This window comes from Baudoinia panamericana, assembly GCF_000338955.1.
Source record: "Baudoinia panamericana UAMH 10762 unplaced genomic scaffold BAUCOscaffold_3, whole genome shotgun sequence".
In the NCBI taxonomy this organism is placed as follows: Eukaryota; Fungi; Ascomycota; class Dothideomycetes; order Mycosphaerellales; family Teratosphaeriaceae; genus Baudoinia; species Baudoinia panamericana.
In genome coordinates this window covers 359,192-374,178 of record NW_006911259.1, presented here as the reverse complement: position 1 = coordinate 374,178, position 14,987 = coordinate 359,192, and the positions used below count along the sequence as shown (strand labels likewise).

Here is a 14,987-nt window from a genome sequence, read left to right as displayed (position 1 = left end):
TTTTATTGCACCCTTCTGGCCCTTCGCTAGGTCATGGCTCCGTGCGCGCATCAGACCCCATTTGTGAAGTCTAGGGGTAGCACGGACACCTGCACGTGAAACGCGGTTCAATGCGGAGACATGCATGGCCGGCACGTTCACACGGTGGACCTGTTTCTGCTCTCTAACGTGTCATTGTGGTGAAACATTCACATAATTATCCGACCACACGATATGAAGAGTAGATGATTCTATTCTGGCATCCTTTGTGATTGTGTCTACCGATCCCGTATCGAGTGACCCCTCGGACGCCCCGTTGCCAAGCTGATCGTGCAAAAGCATCTCAGTCAGCCACACGAACCATGTGTCTGCGCTTACAGACACCGCTTCGGGCCTCGAGCTTATTATGGCAGACACGATCGACTTCCAGACCGCACGTTGTGCGTCTCGAACCCGAGACGTAACGACCGTTACCACTGCGACTCGCGTTCAACGCTCAGTACTATTAATGTTGCTTCTACACACGAGTACTACTTTACATCTCCTTCCCGTGGAGTTCATACTGTTGCTAGAGTATGGTCCATGCATCACACAAGCTTACGCCTCAAGCGGCGCCAACACTCCAGGGTCCTTCCCAGCGGCCGAGGCGCTGTGCACGAGCGATTCGCCTCGGCTGCTGAAACTGCCTCGTACGTTGTGCCCTGCTGTAATTGGGTCGTCGGGGTGCTTTGCGAAGCGAAACGATAATAAGGAAGTGACGGGTATGCCTGCAAATATTTAAGGCTACAACATGACCTGTCCTCCAAGATATTCTCACACACTATCACACACAGTTCCTAAGCATGGACAGCCGGTGCTTGGTAGCTACGTCGCCGCAACTGGTCGTCGCCAACAGGTGCCGATATCATCGAGTCGTCCTCAGTATTCTCCTCCACCTTCGCGCCGCTCTCTGCAGACAGTTCTTCCGCTGCGGGTGCTCGCACGCTAGTCTGTGCCCTTGCAAGCGGAGGAGGAGGAGGTCCAATGACGGTGCGCCTATTGTCCTTAGATCCAAGCGAGTAGTCATCGACATCCGATTCCACCATCCCATCCTCACCCTTTATCAGACTCGACGAAGCGCCTGAACGAGGCCCAATGATCGTCTGTCGATTTCCCACCACCGACTCGAACTTCGCAAGATCGAATGGTGTGATGGGTTCAGCAAGCGAGTCGGTCGACGAAAGTTGTTCCGGACTGGCGGAGGTAGCATAAGCCTCAGCCGCCTCCGCATCTTCCCTAAAGGTGTAGGAGGGCGCCGTAGACAGGCTACTGGTACCGTCATCGCTCACATCCTCGCCAAAATCAAGCCCCTCTCTCGCAGTCGACGGGGTGTCAGTAGTAGGTGTCGTGACCGCAGTATTAGCTTGACGTGGCGTGAGCTCTTCCTTCGGTGATCCGCTATTCTGACGCCACTGCTCCCTCCGCAACCGCATACGCTCGTTTGGCCACTCGTCGCCGAATTGGATGACAGAAGCTTGTTTGCCGTGGAGGATAAAGCGGCCCTTCTCACGCTGCAAGCCAGGCGTGCCCTCTTGCACCTCTTCTAGCTCGCCGCTGGCAGAGCGCACTGTACCGTCACTGTCCTTACCGCGACGGTGGTGCTTGTGCGTGCTGGCAGGATGATGAGGGTCTCGGAGCGTCTTTTGCAGGCTCCGACGGACACCCTTGTGCTTATGCTCTGAAGTGGCGGACGGAGGTGTGCCGTCAAGGTTGAGAGCTGCCGGTGCACTCGGCACGGCAGTATCTGGCGTAATGCTGCTCCTCGCGAGCATCTCCACCTCACGCTCCTCGATGCTGGGTGTTGCGATCGGCGTGAATCCAGCTTTCTGCGCTGAGGTCTCCGATCGGCGCTCAGATTCGTATCGGTCGAGCCGACTGACGCTGGACACCGATGATGCCTGGGATAAGCTGCGGTTAGCTGGTGAAGAGACGCTGAGTAGTGTGCTGGTCACAGAAGCGCGATGCTCATTGCGGGCTTGCATGTCGAGCTGCAATGGCGGTAAACGGTACGGGTCGGCTGCCTTCTGCTCCGTGGCAGATTCGGGCGGTGTGATGAAGACATCGTTATTGGCAAATGTGTCCATCGAGCCGCCAGTCGATTGTCGGGTGCTCTTCCGGCTGCTCCTTGCAGGTGACGTCGGGCTCAAAGGCGGGCTCTGGGCGGCCTCTGTAATTGCCTTCGACTCCATACGAACCAGTGCGGCTTGTCGATTCTTCCTTGCCGACTCCGACACGGCACTTTGCTGGTGGGTTAGAGCATGTAACTCCGCCGCAGATACACCATCTTGCTGCACATCCATGGTCAAGATGTCCCGGTGGCACGTCATCCGCCAGATCTCGCGCCTTAGCCATTTGATCATGGCATCTGACCGAGCTGCAGCATGAAGCACATCTTCTCTCGACTTCTGAGCAATTGGTGCTAAAACAAGCAAGTGACGAGCATCTCGGATCATGTCATCGAGCCGCTTGTGAGCTTCCACAATCTCTTTCTCTGTCTCGGCGATCTTCTGCACCATGATTTGTCGTCTGGCGGCCATGACTTGGCGTTGTAATTGCGGGCTGAAACCACCCCTAGCCGCGGCAATATCGCCACCCGCAGTCTGCAGAGATCTCGTCGACTGAGACGAATTCAGCCTCTGGACATCACGTCTCCGCAGATCCTCCTCGTTGCCGCCTACCATGCCTCGGATGCGCACGCCAGCCGCTCTGAATGCTGCAGCATAATTGATCAGCGCAATCCAGTCCTGCAGCTCGCTTTCACTCTCAGCGAGCAACACCTCCTCCTGTCCACCGGCTCTGAAGAAGGTGAATGCATGCTTGTGTCTGGTATAGGTGGTGTCAGTCAGCGCCACAGCATTGTCGGTCTTGATTAGCGCGTCAGGCTTGAAGTCCGTCAAAGGCGGCTTGAAGATGACCGGTATCCGCGGCTGCCCGTATCTCTGCTGCGCGCTAAACTGGGCCAGTAGCCCCTTTGCCCAGTGCGCGTTGCGGAACAAGTAGAGCTGTGAGCCTGTCAAGATGGCGCCCCACTCCTGCCACGGCGATCGAGTTTTCTTTTTCTTCGTGGCCTTACGCCACAACGTGCCAACTTTGGTAATCTTGAGGTCGATGATACCTGCTTGTGGCTCGGCAGAGGAAGCGGCGTTGTTGGAAAGCTGACCTTCGTATGCAGTAGGTCGTGACCGCGCAGAGATGATTTGCAAGATGCCGGTGTGTGTGAAGGCACGCTGCAGATACTCTGGGTTGAGTTCGGCCTGAGTGGCCCGGTAATTATACGGATCTTCGAACGTAATGCAGTCTTTTACGGGTGGCCGAAGATGGTCAAGCTTTTGCTCAACGAGCAGATTGTAAGGATCGACTGGGCCGGTTGGCTTCTTACCTGCGGTCTCAATGATGGCTCCCTTGAGCTTGCTCTTCTTCGGCTTGAAAGGCATTACTCTCTCGCCGTTGATGTCCACTTCCTCCTCGTAGTGCACGAACGGAGTGTAGCAGATGTTGTCGTAGAAGCACGCAAGAACCTCATCCGCGACATTTTGGCCGGATGTGTTCTTGATGTAGTCCTGCTTCTGCATCTTGCGCTTGTTGTTCTTATTGAATGCATCAGTGTGCAGCATCATGAGCGAGAAAGCAAGCACGTATGCTTGGTCAGGCGACTTGAAGATGCCCGGATTGCATTCGTGGTAGCGATCAGCGAACGCCTGTATCACTCTGTCGACTTGCTGTGTCTCTTTCGGCAACTCTGCTTCCAATAAGAACTTTCGCAGAGACATGTCGATGGGCTCGCCAAAGAATGGGAATCGTCGCGTGTAGCTCCTAAGCACGGCTTGTGCGAACGGGTCTGCTGACTTTGAGAGGATGCCAGCAATCATGCTACGCGCCACAGCCGCTTCAAGCCGTTCCAGATACTTGCTGGGCGTGTCACCTTCTTCGCGCTCAGGAATAACGAGTGCTTCACGGCTGATGGCGAATGAATTCGATTTGCTTCTCGTACCAGGCGAGCTGTGGCGCGGAGACTCTGGGTTGGAGCCTTGGCGGAAGCGTGACAAGGTCAAGAAGCCTCCTAAGCTTGATCGCCCGGTGGTCGAAGTGGAATTACGCGTGCTGCTAGTGAGCGGTGGCGGCATGTCAATGTCCTGCGATCCGCGTCCAAAGGAGCTGGTAGTCGATGCTCTATCCCGAACACCGAGCCTTTGCGGTGGCCGAAGTGGCGAAGAGTTGGAGGAATCTCGCGAGCGTAAAGATTCATTGCGTCCCAAAGTCATGCCAGGCTCACCAAAAGAGACGCCACTCTTTGCTAAGGCTGCATGAGGCGACGGCAGCGGAGGAGGCGGTGCTCTTTGTTTGGTTGGACTGTTCTCTGTATGTCTCCGCTGCAGCAAACCCCCGGGTGACCGGCGCTCTCCGGGCGCACGCAAAGATCGTGTCGAATATGCACTGGTAGACGCACGTGGCGTGGCGGGAGTGTCTATGGTCAGATGTTGCTCCTCAGGCAGCGGTAGCTTCGCAGGCAGTGGAAATAGCGAGTTGCGGTTCTTGCTACGACGCGGTAACTTGAAGAACGTGGTATGCGTGGATACTGTATGTGTAGTCGTCGTTGTCTGGCCGTAGATCTGATCGCCGGAGCTGGCGTTGCTCCCATCCGATTCCGAGATCCTGGGATCGGAGACTGGCAGAGCAAGCGCAGAGTTGGACTCGTCACCATACGAAGGAGGAGCAGAGTCCGAGCCAGCCTTGCTGTTCGTGTTTGACAGCCGCGCAAGATCCTCGACTCCCGTACTCTGACGTTGTGCCTTACGCCACTTCATGGATGAGCTTTTAGTCCTCTCCCCTCGGTGATGCTCCGCAGACTTTCTTTGCTCCCGTACGTCCGATATCTTGCTCTTTGACAATGATCGCCGGAACAACGAAGGCCGAAACTTCCTTTCTGTTCCAGCATCAATCGTACTTTCCTCAGGCTCCGCGGGCTCAAGGGTAGGTGCCGTTCGAACAATGGCAGGCGTGGCGTCCTCGGCCAACGGACTTGCCGACGGCAGAGGTGGTCTTCCCTGCCTTGCAGCATCCAGCCTCGCCCTCGCCGCGAGGTGAGATTCACTGTAGTTACGAAACTTCAGCAAGGAGAAACGTCTCGTCCGGTCGCTGTCCGGCTTTGTAGGGTCCGGCACAGTCTCCCCACGTAAGTCGTGCGAGGATCGAGAGGTAGGATAGCCATAGCTACTGACTGGCCGGGGAGCACTAGGCTGGGCAACATCAAGACCAGAGGTGCTATTAGGCCGCGGTAGGTCTTCGTTGTCGGCCACGGTCAGCAAGTTCAGCATACTCCTGCGGTTGAGGAGCGGCATCGTGGATGGAGGCAACCATTGGCACTCTGTTTTTCAATCGACACGCCGTACAATGACAGACATGTTTCCTTCACAAAATGAGACGCAGGATTGCGCTTCGTCCAGGAGTACCGGTTCGTGTCGGCACTGGTGCCGTAGGGCTGTTCCAAGATTGATGCAAGGTTGGTGTGGCTGAGCTGATCCGGCTAACTCCGACATATATGTGAGAGTCATTGTCAAAGGTTATTGTCCAGGGATAGCCCGAATCGGAGAAGGGCGATTTTGAGCTTGCATAGACCATACGCATAGCTACGATCGCCAACAGTGAGCTTGGGTTTGACTTTCAACCCCAAAGTAGCCAGATAGCAGTGCGGTCGACCTCTTCGGACGTGAGTGGCAGGTAAGATCGTAGCAACGGCGGTTGTGTATTATCAATGTGTGTCAACCTTATCAGTGAGTACTCTCTAAACAAATCACCGAAGCTATTAATGCAGTTCTACGTGACAGCAAATCTCACTCGTCAGCGCATTGAGTCTTGCAGTCAATCTTCTAAAGTTGTTAAATTTCGCACCCCAATCAGTTGAGAAGTCCTTACAACCGTAGCTACGACCTCATGGGCGGCAAATAGCAACAATCTAGAGATAACCCGGTTGCGACCTCACAAAGCGAACGGCATCCATCGCCACATATCAACTTTCGCTTTCCCTGTATCACGCCACAATGCCAGAGAAATCATTAATACTCCTTGTAGGCGGCGGCGCAGTAGGGGCAGTGGCAGCTCTCAACCTGCAACTCATCGAACAAGCAGAAGTTACAGTAGTATGCCGCTCAAACTACGCCGTCGTTAGCCAAGATGGCTACCGCATCGAGTCTTGCGATCACGGCAACCTGTCAGGCTGGAAAGCCTTCGCAGTGCTTAACCACATCCCCGAAGCAAGCAGCAGCCAACCCTTCGACTACATCGTCTGCGTGACGAAGAACATCGCAGACGTACCACCTTCTCTAGCCGATCTGATTCGGCCAGCCGTGACACCCGGCCGAACGGTTGTCGTGCTAATCCAGAACGGCCTCAACATCGAGAAACCACTCATCCAAGCCTTTCCGCAGAACATCGTGCTGTCAGGCGTCAGCCTAATCGGCGCAAATGAGCCTGAGCCTGGACATATCGTCCAGGACTTTCCGGACACCCTCTACGTTGGTCCATTCCGCAATCCGAACCTGAAGGTAGAAGAGGAGGACGCCGCAGCGAAGCAATTTGTCCAGTTGTACAGCGCAGGCGGCAAAACCCAATGCTCTTACATCGCGGACGTAGGCTGGACCCGATGGCGGAAACTCGTCTACAACGCCTGCTTGAACCCTATCTGCGCCATCACCGGACTGGACACAGGCCGCGTACGCCTTGCTGACGGAGCGGTAGAAGGCTTGGTCAAGCCAGCTATGAAGGAGATCGTGGCGGCTGCGAAGGCGTCGGGTTACGAGCTTCCCGCCACGGTTGTGGACGATATGATCAACATGGATCCGTTGACGATGTATCTGCCGCCATCCATGTTGAGTGATACTCGGAAGGGCAACTTCATCGAGTACGAGAATATCCTTGGCGAACCTTTGCGAGAAGGAGAGAAGTTGGGAGTGCCTATGCCGACGCTGCGGGTGCTGTACCATCTCTGTGCGGCGATACAGTGGAAGAATAAGGAGGTGAAGGGTTTCGTCACTGTGCCGCCGAAAGGAAGCTCTGCTGAGTAGACATATTTACAATCCTTAACAAGTCATTCAAATTTGTGCCACCCACCAGCGGCATCTTGCTATCTTCGCATGATGCACAGCATCATTTCCTTGTCCAGGGTATCATGCAACATAACACAGCACCAAGGAACGCCTATCACATCAACGCACAATACAACCATCGCTCACACAACAACCATGAAGCTTCACAGCTCCTCTTCCCGCACCTGATGTCCGCCCCAAGTCGAAACTAGCGAGATGCTGGACCAGTCAGCACCATCTTCGTTCAGGGCAGCACTGAATGCCTTCTGACGCCGTGCGATCCGTGATGCTTCTGGCAAGGTTTCAGTGCTTTCCAACTTCGGCTTTCTCTGATCCTGTCCGGTTCGCGAAAGTCGGGAGGGCGGCCTTTGTGACGGCGGATTGTAATGCATATCGTGTTGTGGTGACACCCGCTCATCGGTAGCTACCGAGCTGATCTTGGGACGGCGTTTAATCTGCTTCGCAACTTCGGTGACGGAGGAGTGGCCATCGCCGCTCGCATCTCCTGCATGCTGCCGTCTTTGATGAGTCTGCAGCCTCTCGTGCAGCCAATCCCCGGGTAAGCGTCCCTTAGGGAGGTACATCGCTGCAGTACGCCCTCTTTGCGCCGATGGTGCCGATTGTGCGGCATGTTCGTACAGCTTCTGTGGTAATTCCAACACTTTCATGTCGTCCGTTGCATCCACAGCAGGTGAAGCGGATCGGGCCCCATCGGAACGCGACCGTGTCTGTGCAGATGGTGGAGAAAGCCGGCCACATTCAATTGACCCCTTGGCGACTTTCTGCCGTTTGGCTTGTCTAGGCGGGTCCTCATGCCTTCCAGGAAAGGAAGCCTTGTGAAGTCCTTCTCTGAACGGATCATGCTGCGGATTGTTGGGTGACCCTACCCCGCTTGTTGATATTGCCAGTGTGTCAGATGGCATATTCTCGAAACTCTCATCACGGTGTTCTGTCGCAGGGCTGCCGGACCAAGTGATGTGGTCGAGTGGGCGGTCAAGAGCCGGGATCTGGCGGCTGCCATCATGATCTTCCTCAAGCTCATCAGCCTTCGCCCTGGAGCCGTTGCGTGACCCGCTTTGTTGGCGCGAAGAGACAATATCAGCGCTCATCGGTTCCAACTTTCGCTTCTTGAACATCTGTTGATCATGGCTGAAGCTGGGCAGGTGATGGTAAAGGTGACCAAACAAAAACGCCATGGAATTGGCGGCGGTCCAGTGAGCTTCATCAACCGTGCACGGGTGGATGTCTTTCGGATTGAAGGCGTCGACAAGCTCGCACAACTCGTTGTAGGACGAGTGGCGGGAGTATGGAAATGTCTATGAGCCTGTAAGCGGTAAGAACACAACAGAGGTGCCGATATTGACTCACCACCTGTCTTGGAAGGCCATCTGGACGAGGGCCAGTGACACCAGACTTATTGACGGGAGAGCCGCCATCTCTGCTCAAGGCTCTCTTCGTGACCAGTTTGGCTAGAGCAGGCACCAGGCGCTCAAGCGGTAGTTCTTCGGCTTCTCCATACCGATCCTCGCCGTGCTCCGGAGCACCCAGGCAGTCATTGATGAATCCGGACTTGTCCAGTGAGATACTGGTTGCTCGCTGACTGATGAGGTGGGACAACATGTCAGTCACCTTAGCTAGGAGTTGTGGTTGGCCTTGAAGCTTGATGGCGCATAGTGCGATTAATTGGCCGACAAGAGCGGCGTCAAAAACTTCCAGTTCGTGATGTGCACTGATATCTCCCAGCCCGCCGCCCGCGCCGACTTCTAGTATCTCAACACCATCGTGACGAGATATGATTGGTGTGATGCGAACATAATCTGTAGTGCGGCAGGTGAGCTGGGGTAATGTAAAGAAGGAAAGGAATGCAGCGCAATGTCTTACCCTTCTGCCAAACCTCGCATCCCGTGCCTCTCTCACAGCTGTGCAACCGGGCGGACTGCAAGGTCAGACATCCTTTCTGGAAATGATTGCCGCAGTGGAATCCCATCAGCTTGGGAGCCTCGGCTGCTTTGGTCTCCTGGCTGTTTGCGACTGCACGATAGAGCCCATAACGGTAGTCGTCCACGTGGACTTGGGAGTCTAGAAAGCTTGACAACGCGAGCCAGACCTCTTCGTACCCGAATGTCCACGCATCAAAGTAGTAAACAGTGTCTTTCGGGTACTTCGATACGGCGAGAAGCAGCTCACTCAGTCCCTCAGCTTTCGATGGGAACTGCTTGTAAGGTTCGTCCTTGACCGCGAAGGTTGTATCGAGATAGATGCAATCAAGTTGCTTGAGTGGAGGTCCCCCGTGGGTAGGTGAAGGCACGTACGGTATGATGAAAGGATTACGGATAAGTAAGTTGACCCACCAATTCTCGGCTCGAACATCGCCGCTGTAAAAGATGGCCTTACCTGAACCCTCGATCAGGAAGCACACGGCACCGACACAGTGATTCGCATTGAAGAGTGTGACACGGATGGAGTTACCAGGTGTTAGCTCGATTGTTGTTGGTGTCTCCAGTGGAATAGGTTTCAGCAATTTCGCGAGATGCTTATAGGTCTGCTTCCTCGACTCCAGTATCCCCTTGGCAAAGTTCATGCGATGAGGGTACTTCTCAAGACGCAGCAGGATGTCTCGTGTCGCTGGTGAGCAGTAGATGAAGGGCGACCTGAAGGACTCGAGGCCCCTCAAATGATCAGAGTGGACATGGCTGAGAAAGCACGCCAGTGCGCCAGGCTGGGTGAAGCAGTCGATGCGAATGTCAGGAAACTCTTTGACGACGCCGTCGAAGGTCGACATGGTGGCATCTTTAGCTTTGCTCAAGCAAGATGTCGAATGAACGGAAAGATGAGATGAAGACTACCAGTACCTTACTTACACAGCAGCCAAGTGGAGTGACAAGGCGCGCTAAGGACACGCTAACAGTTTGATCACGTGCTGAAGAAATGCCTCTGTTGAAGCCTTCTTAGTCAATTTGCCAGTCTGGCCATTCGACCACAATCCCCAGCTTCTTCACGCGAACAGCTAAAAGACTGGGCTCGCTAGGCTCGCTGCCCATGCACATAATGGCGCCGCAGAAGGCACGGTATATTCGGCGGACGATGCCGGTATATGTATATCCGACCTCAAGTGGTAGCACTCTTAACCGACTACATACTCGGCACCGCCGCCGACCAACCTCTCGACCTATATACCAGACCTACTTGTACCGACCCTCACCCCCAGCGTCTCAACTTCCTGCACTGGCTTGAGACCTCCATGTGCCTCTCGTGAAGCGACCTGTCTGCTCACATCAGATCCGCCACTGAGCAATAAATGACGCTCAAGATACTTGTGCTCATACGCTGTCACTTGGTGAACTCTCTCATCCGTAGACTCTGAGCATCATCCTGAATGGTATTGGGGCTTTTTGTCACGATGCTTCCGGTCATTCAGACTCAGTACGGTCCAGATAGACAAGCCCAGTGCTGTCAGGAGTTGCGTACGGCAGGAATGCGAAACCGAGTGTATTGCTACTGTCTTGGGAAGTATGAGACAAAGAAAGTGATGCTTTCTTGCCGCTTCCGGTCGGCCTCAATGCCACCTCTACAGTTACCGCACCTTTGCACTTTGCATCTTCGGGTGAATCTTAGTCAACATGGACACCATCACGCCGCTCTTGTAGCGGGCCTTGAGCTGCTCATTGCGCACACAACCGCCGCTTGCCTTACCGTCCTCGTCCTAGTCATTGGACGATACTGCACGCCAGCTCTGAGAGCATACATCGCCGCATTCACAATCGTTGCAGTGCTTGCAGGACTGTTTGCACATGAGATTGGGCTGGGAATCAGTGAGCCGGTGATTGAAGAGTTCAGACGCGATGGGGAGGCGGTTGACGGAATTGGTATTGTATCCCGGCCGACTTATGACCGTCACTCTGGTAAATTGTACTATGGAGGGGCAGCTCCGTGGTAGAACTCATGACGGTTCAGGAGATTCTCTAAGAACGGTATCGTTGAGAGAGGATGCCGACCTGCGAGCAACCGAGGAACCTCGATCCGGGATGGCGCCTTCCCCGCGCCGCGCCATCCCGCCCTCCGCATTGGGTGACATCAACGTTGGATATGAAGCATGTGACCGCTACATCCTCTCCTCTGCTCCCAACGCCGGAGGAAGCGGGTCAATGCCATTCGGCCACCGCCCCACTTACTCCATGGATACGGACGAGCTGGATTACCTCGAGAAGCGCGCGCTGCCACTCTACGACCACCCCAATAATTCCAGCACCCACGCGCAACCTCGGCAATACCACAGCAAGCTCTCCGGAGAAGGCTTCTTCGGCATTGGCGCTTACGGCTGGATCTTACTCGCATTCCTCCTCTTCGCAGGACTCGTCTTCTTCGGCCTCGTCCACGGCTTCTGGCATCTGTGCGTACATTACGGCGCGGCGCGAGCGGCGGCGGTGGGGACGGCGCGGTCAACGCAGTTAATTCACTAGACAAACAGCATATCTATTTCGGTGAAGATGCAAATCAAAGACCGCACTTTCGTGATCTCCGGCGGCGCCTCCGGCCTCGGTCTAGCCACCGTCCGCGAGCTCCACTCCCAAGGTGGCTACATCGCCATCCTCGACCTCAACGCCGAGAATGGCAACCAAGTCGCCGCGCAACTGGGCCCACGAACAAAGTTCTTCGAAGTGGACATCAGCGACCCCACCTCCGTCGCCACCGCCGTCTCCTCCCTTGTCGCCTGGACAAGACAGACAGCCAAACCCCTCGGCGGCGTCATCCCAGCCGCCGGCGTGGGCTTTCCAGGCAAACTGATCGACCGCAACAACGAACCCATCCCGCTCGACCATCTCGACTTCGTCCTCAACATCAACCTCCGCGGCGTCCTCGACCTCCTCCGCCTTTGTCTACCCCATCTGACCACCGCTCCACCCACCGAGCCTGATGGCGAACGCGGCGTCATCGTTCTTGTCTCCTCCTCCGCCGCGTACGATGGCCAACCGGGTCAAGTCGCTTACGCCGCTTCAAAGGGCGCGATCAGATCTATGACGCTTGTCCTGGCGCGGGATCTGGCTCAATATGGGATTCGCGCGATGAGTATCGCGCCTAGCTATTTTGAAAGTGGTATGACGGCGCAAATGTCGGAGAAGGTGCGCAAGAGTTTGGAGAAGGTGTTTGAATTTCCCAAACGGCCGGGTCAAGGGCCGGAGTTTGCCAGGATGGTAAGGCATTGCATCGAGAACGGGATGTTGAATGGGGAGTGCATTCGGTTGGATGGCGCTACGAGGATGCCGAGTCGGATGTGAAACTCTCAAGCTCTACAAGATCTGTACACTCCTGGGTATCATGATGCTATGAAACGCGCAACAAGCAGCCGGTGGTAGGAAAGAAGACTCTCAGCGCTTCCGCTGCCGCTGCTTGAACGTGATGCCGTTCTTATTCACGCCGCCCGTGGTCCCGTTCATGCGCGCCTTTTGTTCCTCCACCCCTCGTAAAGCAATCGTGAGTTGTTCCTCCCGCTGCTTGAGCCGTTCGAGTTGCCGTTTCTTCACTTCGAAGGTATGCTGTTTCCGTCTTTTCGCTTTCATTTGCTCGGGGGTGAGATCTTTCGTGTCGTTCGCATCCTGCTGTTCGTCCTTCTCGTCTTCCGACATAAAGTCATCGAAGTCATCAGCCTCCCCGTCCACCTCGACATCCACATCAAGCTCCGGTACGACTTCCAACCCATCCTCACCAAAGACCTTCCTCTCGTTCCCATGCCCACCGACAGAACCCACACCAACCCCAACCTTCCCCAGCATAACCTCCCTCTCCACCCTCTCCCTCGCCCTCTTAACCCCGCCCAGAACCGTGCGCAAATACCCCTCATCCTGCGTCTTCATCAACTTCACCGTCTCCTCCCCTAACCTCCCACTCTTCTGCCCATCCTTCCCATTTCTCTCCGCCACTTTCACACCCTTCTCCGTCCGCTCATTCACCATCCCGAAATAAAATTCATCCTCATTCCTCTCCCGCGCTTTTTGGGATAGTGCTTTGAGTTTGCGTTTCTTGAGATTATGGTCCGCTGCGCGAAGGGAATAGTCTTTGTGTTTTTCTAGCAGGCCCCATTTGGAGCGGGAGGCGGGTTGGGCGCGCTCGCGGTGGGGGCGGCGGGTGAAGTTGTTGCGCAGGGAGGACATCTTGAATTGGACGGATAGACTTGGGATGGGGTACGTTAGCGGATGGCACTTTTGCAGGAGAAGATTCGAAGTAGTGAAATCTTGGTAGCGTGCCTTCCCCGCGTGGAGGCGGAAGGGCCCGCATGCAGATCGCGCTTCACTTTCACTTGGCATTCATTCACTAGTCGCGAGACTCACTTTCCGATCGAACGTATTGACAACACTGCCGGCCATCTTCCAGCTGCAGGCGGCTGCTCCCAGACTCAACAATCACAACTCAATGCGGTAGCGATGGCGACGGCTTCTCCACCCCTCGCAAACGGCACCCACACCCACCCTTCTACACCACCCCCCTCAGACACCGCCGCCGCAGCAGCATTAGCCCCAACTAACACTAATACTTCCATCCCACCGCAACAACAAGCGCCCCAACCCCAACAACCAGCCGCAGTACTAGACCCTGAAACTCCCCGCCTTTCCACCACGGACGACGGCAGCGCCAAACGCCCCCGTGACGCCCGCACCATCCACCTCGTCCTCTCCAGTCTAGGCATAACCTCGTACCAAGAACGCGTACCATTGCAACTCCTCGATTTCGCGTACAGGTATACTTCCGGCTTACTATCTGACAGTCTCCGTCTCGCATCAGAAGGGTACTCTGGACGCGCTGGCGGTGGTGGGAATGCTAATGCGAATGCTGGGAGTGGGAGTGGGAACGTGAACCTGCAAAGTCTGCGCCAAGCAATCGCGAGTCGACAGGGTCATACTTTCCGCGGACACTTACCTAAGGAGTTCATGGCTGAGTTGGCGGCGGAGAGGAATCGAGTTGCGCTGCCGAGGGTGGAGAGGGGGTTGGCCTTGCAGTTGCCGGAGGAGAAGTATTGTCTTACTGGGGTTGGGTGGGATTTGAGAGGGGAGTGGGAGAGTGAGGAAGAGGATGCAAATGGAGAGGAGGAGGTGGACGAGGAGAGGGGAGAGCGGCGGATGGTTAACGGGACGGGATCGAAGCAGGAGGCGGATGTCGATGTGGGCATGGGTGGGGTTGATGGGTTGGCGGAGGGGGAGGAGGACGATGATGAGGAGGGTTTGGGGAGGATGGAAGATGTGTTTGGGGAGGAGAGAGCGGAGGATACGGAGATATCATGATCATCACCTCTTGAATGCTGTGGTTAGCAACAAGATTTGACATATTAGCGTGGCGTTGGCAGGCTTTACTGGAAATACCACCCAACCTGATATGTGCACACGCGGTTCGAGCGGTGCAATATGGGGTCAGACAGGATGATCTCAACACTTCCATGCATGATCCAGCACACTTGACCCCCTACTCGATCAGCTGGTTCTCTAGGCACGACCTTGAAGGCACGCAAATCTCGGTCCGGCATGGGGAAGCAAATTCTAAGCTCGCCATGAACCTCGAGCCATCCATCGACCTCTGCTCACCATTCCACGAGGCTGTTCTACTGTCAGGCGCGCACTAAGAGCAGACAGCATTGATGAAGCCAATTTGCCTCCGTCATCAAGCCGCTCGCTTTTGTGTTCGCGGCATTGATGACCCGTTCTGCACCGAACCCCTTTCAACGCTCCGGCCGTCCGAATGAGAGGCGTTGCAGATGCTGCATGGAAGATGTCATCCAGGAGGGTATTGGAGAAGCTACAAACACCCACCGAGCGACAGCACGGAAAGTCCCAAAAGCGCAGTCCCACCAGACCGGACTAATTCTCTCGTAAATGCTTTGGCAAGTGCGCAACTAATCGC

General features: G+C 55.3%; 7 protein-coding genes across 7 annotated transcripts; 4 read left to right on the top strand and 3 right to left on the bottom strand.

Annotated features, from left to right (window-relative positions):
• Nucleotides 1-466: 466 nt before the first annotated feature.
• On the bottom strand, nucleotides 467-5,556 carry BAUCODRAFT_31018 (uncharacterized protein). Its single transcript, XM_007675312.1, has one exon. The coding sequence runs from the start codon at nucleotides 5,355-5,357 to the stop codon at nucleotides 816-818; it is 4,542 nt and encodes a 1,513-aa protein (XP_007673502.1). The 5' UTR covers nucleotides 5,358-5,556; the 3' UTR covers nucleotides 467-815.
• A 489-nt stretch (nucleotides 5,557-6,045) lies between these two features.
• BAUCODRAFT_103193 (uncharacterized protein) lies at nucleotides 6,046-7,079 on the top strand (the record flags this gene model as incomplete). The annotated part of the gene is made up of 1 exon (XM_007675718.1): nucleotides 6,046-7,079. Exon 1 carries the CDS (start codon nucleotides 6,057-6,059, stop codon nucleotides 7,077-7,079), a length of 1,023 nt encoding a protein of 340 aa, XP_007673908.1. The 5' UTR covers nucleotides 6,046-6,056.
• A 92-nt stretch (nucleotides 7,080-7,171) lies between these two features.
• BAUCODRAFT_379459 (uncharacterized protein) lies at nucleotides 7,172-9,925 on the bottom strand. Its single transcript, XM_007675717.1, has 3 exons — nucleotides 8,982-9,925; nucleotides 8,469-8,917; nucleotides 7,172-8,416 (listed from the first exon to the last, which is right to left on the bottom strand). The coding sequence occupies exons 1-3, from the start codon at nucleotides 9,880-9,882 to the stop codon at nucleotides 7,265-7,267; spliced, it is 2,502 nt and encodes an 833-aa protein (XP_007673907.1). The 5' UTR covers nucleotides 9,883-9,925; the 3' UTR covers nucleotides 7,172-7,264.
• A 386-nt stretch (nucleotides 9,926-10,311) lies between these two features.
• Nucleotides 10,312-11,312, top strand: BAUCODRAFT_379446 (uncharacterized protein). The gene has a single exon (XM_007675716.1). It carries the CDS (start codon nucleotides 10,477-10,479, stop codon nucleotides 11,035-11,037), a length of 561 nt encoding a protein of 186 aa, XP_007673906.1. The 5' UTR covers nucleotides 10,312-10,476; the 3' UTR covers nucleotides 11,038-11,312.
• Nucleotides 11,313-12,421, top strand: BAUCODRAFT_379445 (uncharacterized protein). The gene has a single exon (XM_007675715.1). It carries the CDS (start codon nucleotides 11,588-11,590, stop codon nucleotides 12,374-12,376), a length of 789 nt encoding a protein of 262 aa, XP_007673905.1. The 5' UTR covers nucleotides 11,313-11,587; the 3' UTR covers nucleotides 12,377-12,421.
• On the bottom strand, nucleotides 12,422-13,384 carry BAUCODRAFT_379449 (uncharacterized protein). Its single transcript, XM_007675714.1, has one exon. It carries the CDS (start codon nucleotides 13,247-13,249, stop codon nucleotides 12,467-12,469), a length of 783 nt encoding a protein of 260 aa, XP_007673904.1. The 5' UTR covers nucleotides 13,250-13,384; the 3' UTR covers nucleotides 12,422-12,466.
• A 183-nt stretch (nucleotides 13,385-13,567) lies between these two features.
• On the top strand, nucleotides 13,568-14,158 carry BAUCODRAFT_55072 (uncharacterized protein; the record flags this gene model as incomplete). Its single annotated transcript, XM_007675484.1, has 1 exon — nucleotides 13,568-14,158. A coding segment is annotated over one exon (591 nt), but the record flags the coding sequence as incomplete, so codon positions are not given.
• Nucleotides 14,159-14,987: the final 829 nt, after the last annotated feature.